Here is a 2,565-nt window from a genome sequence, read left to right as displayed (position 1 = left end):
GTAGATTGCCCAACCTTCCTTCCGAGGAGTGGCTGGTGGGTTTGAACCGCCAGCCTTCTGGTTAGCAGTCAAGTGCCTCAGCCACTACAGTAACCAGAACACTAATCTTATGTATTTAAAAAAGAAAGAAAAAAGATTACTGCCATCAGGTCGATTCCAACTCATAGTGATCCTTATTGGAGGTAAGTCTGTAAATCTTTACAGAAGCAAACTGCCTCATCTTTCTTCTGTGGAGTGGCTGGTGGGTTCAAACTACCAACATTTTGGTTAGCAGCCAAATGCCTTAACCACTACACTACCAGAGCTCCTTAATTTTATGTATAAAACACAATGCACTGTTGTCGAGTTGGATCTGACTCATAGCAACACTTCCTTGAGTTTCTGAGGCAGTATCATTACAGAAGTAGATTGCCCAACCTTCCATCCAAGGAGTGACTGGTGGGTTTGAACCACCAGCCTTCTGGTTAACAGTCAAAATGCCTTAGGCACTATACCACCAGAGCTCCTAATCCTATGTATAGAATTATATAAAATACAGACTTGATATAGAAAAAGAGCAGTCCTATCCTCAAGGAATTTGCTCTTATTTACAAATGTAGACCCAAGTATCGGGTTTAACTATGATTGTTGTTGTTGTTGTTATGTGCCGTCGAGTCAGACCCGACTCATAGCGACCCCTTCTTGGGTGTACTAATAATGATGATGAGAAGTAGATAATAGCAACAATTTACCTAGCACTTACTCTGAGACATTGTGCAAAATTCCTGACATTTACTACCTAACTTAATCCTCAAAAGAAACTCTAGGAAATGAGCAATATTATCTTTATATCAAGGAAGCAAATAAGGCTTAAATAAATTGAATAACTTGTTGAGGATCATAACAAATGACAGGACAAGGACTTGACCCCAGATGGGTAAACTCCAGAGCAGTACTCCAAATTGGGATGTTCATACTCTTCTCCAGCTGAGGGAGAACACTGGGAGGGTCTCTGTTATTCAACTTGAGGACAGTCATCTGTTGCTCACCAAAAGCATTTCTGATGTAATGAAAGAAAACTCACCCAAAGCCCCAAGGCCTAGAACTGAGAAGACAAGAAGCCGTGGCAGCATCCTTACGTGATCCTAGGACACCAACAAGGAGAACACCGCCTGCAGCCCTAGAGAAAAGCTGACAGTTAACATGGCTGTGCTCACTCTCCAGTTGGAACACCCACACTTCCATATGGTGTACCCATCCTCCTTCTCACTGTTTTATGAGGGTCCTGAGGTCCAGGATCTCAAGCATCAGACCTGGCACTGAGCACGCGCCCAATTAATGTGAGGACACAAACACCTCTGTTTAGTCCACCACCACCATTCCTATTACTGGGGATCTCCTGGTCCCTTAGTGGAGTCTGGTGCCTGCTCTTAGGCTTTCCTGAATAAATAATAACAGTTTCTTTGAGTAGCTGTTACGAATAAACCCCATGTATATATGTTCACATTTAGTGCCGCAATTTTATATTTAATCCTTAGAAAATTCCTGTAAAACAAATATTCTTAACCTTGTCTTTATCACAGAGCCTTATCCTCAGAACTGTTTGAGAATCTGAAGTGTGTAGAGTCATCTGGTTCAATCTCTCACCCTATGTAGAAATCCCCTGCCAAGATGCCTGATGTGTGCTCAACTAACCTCTTCTTGAGTGAGGATAATAATAGCAACAATGGTTCCCAGTTATAGATCACTTTCTACCTTCCAGGAATTTGCTGGGAACACCACAGATATTTCATTAGGTGTCCTCACAATGATATGAGGTCCATACTAATCACCAGGAAACTGAGCCTCATAGAGTTTAAGTCATTTGTCCAAATTTACCCAACTAGGAGTAGAGCAAGATTCATACCCAAGTGTATCTGATGCCATACCCTATGCCCAGAATCACTCCACAACCTGCTTGAATGGCTGATAATGAAACTTCTCAGTATGGACCCAAGACATTAAACTCAAGGATCTCTGCAGTCCCTTCCAGCTCCAAGACTCTTCGCTGCTCTTCAGGCAGAAGTGGTTGCTTGCTCATGCTCAATGGATACAAAATATCAACTCACTTAGATGTCAATGAAAGAAGCAAATGTGCCCCCTAATTTCCTTACTGAGAAACTATCGGGGAAGGCTTGAGATAAAATGGATTAAGTCATCTCCCACCAGGGGTGTTTATGATACAATTGGTGTCTACAAATGGAAACGGTTTAGAACCACAAGCTTAAGTCTTGAACATATAGAAGTTCCATGCATAAGGACAAGCAACATCTCGGTGAATAATAAGATTTTATTCATCGAGGGAAACTATACACTGAAAAAAGGGGGGAAAAAAAAAAAAGGAGCCCTGGTAGCATAGTGCTTAAGGCATTTGACCACTAACCAAAAGAAGATTGGCAGTTCAAACCCACCAGCCACTCTAGTAGAAGAAAGACTGGGCAACCTACTTCTGTAAAGATTTACCACGTCAGAAACCCAAAGGGAGTCGCTATGAGTCAGAATTGACTCAATGGCAGTGAATATTTGGTTAAAGACAAAATAAGCCAA

The 2,565-nt window shown here is 41.9% G+C and overlaps 1 protein-coding gene across 1 annotated transcript in view; it reads right to left on the bottom strand.

The window, feature by feature from the left end:
• LOC103203534 (peptidoglycan recognition protein 3) overlaps positions 1–1,112 on the bottom strand; it is a 17,493-nt gene extending 16,381 nt beyond the window's left edge. The window contains exon 1 of the mRNA XM_042782004.1: positions 1,064–1,112. Coding sequence (XP_042637938.1) covers positions 1,064–1,112 — 49 coding nt within the window. The remainder of the gene's footprint in view (positions 1–1,063) is intronic.
• Between the last annotated feature and the right edge of the window lie 1,453 nt (positions 1,113–2,565).

Source organism: Orycteropus afer, unplaced genomic scaffold (genome assembly GCF_000298275.1).
Source record: "Orycteropus afer afer isolate SDZICR_OR568_19922 unplaced genomic scaffold, OryAfe1.0 scaffold00217, whole genome shotgun sequence".
In the NCBI taxonomy this organism is placed as follows: domain Eukaryota; kingdom Metazoa; phylum Chordata; class Mammalia; order Tubulidentata; family Orycteropodidae; genus Orycteropus; species Orycteropus afer.
Note: the sequence above shows the minus strand (reverse complement) of the source record. Positions and strands in the feature narration are given on the sequence as shown.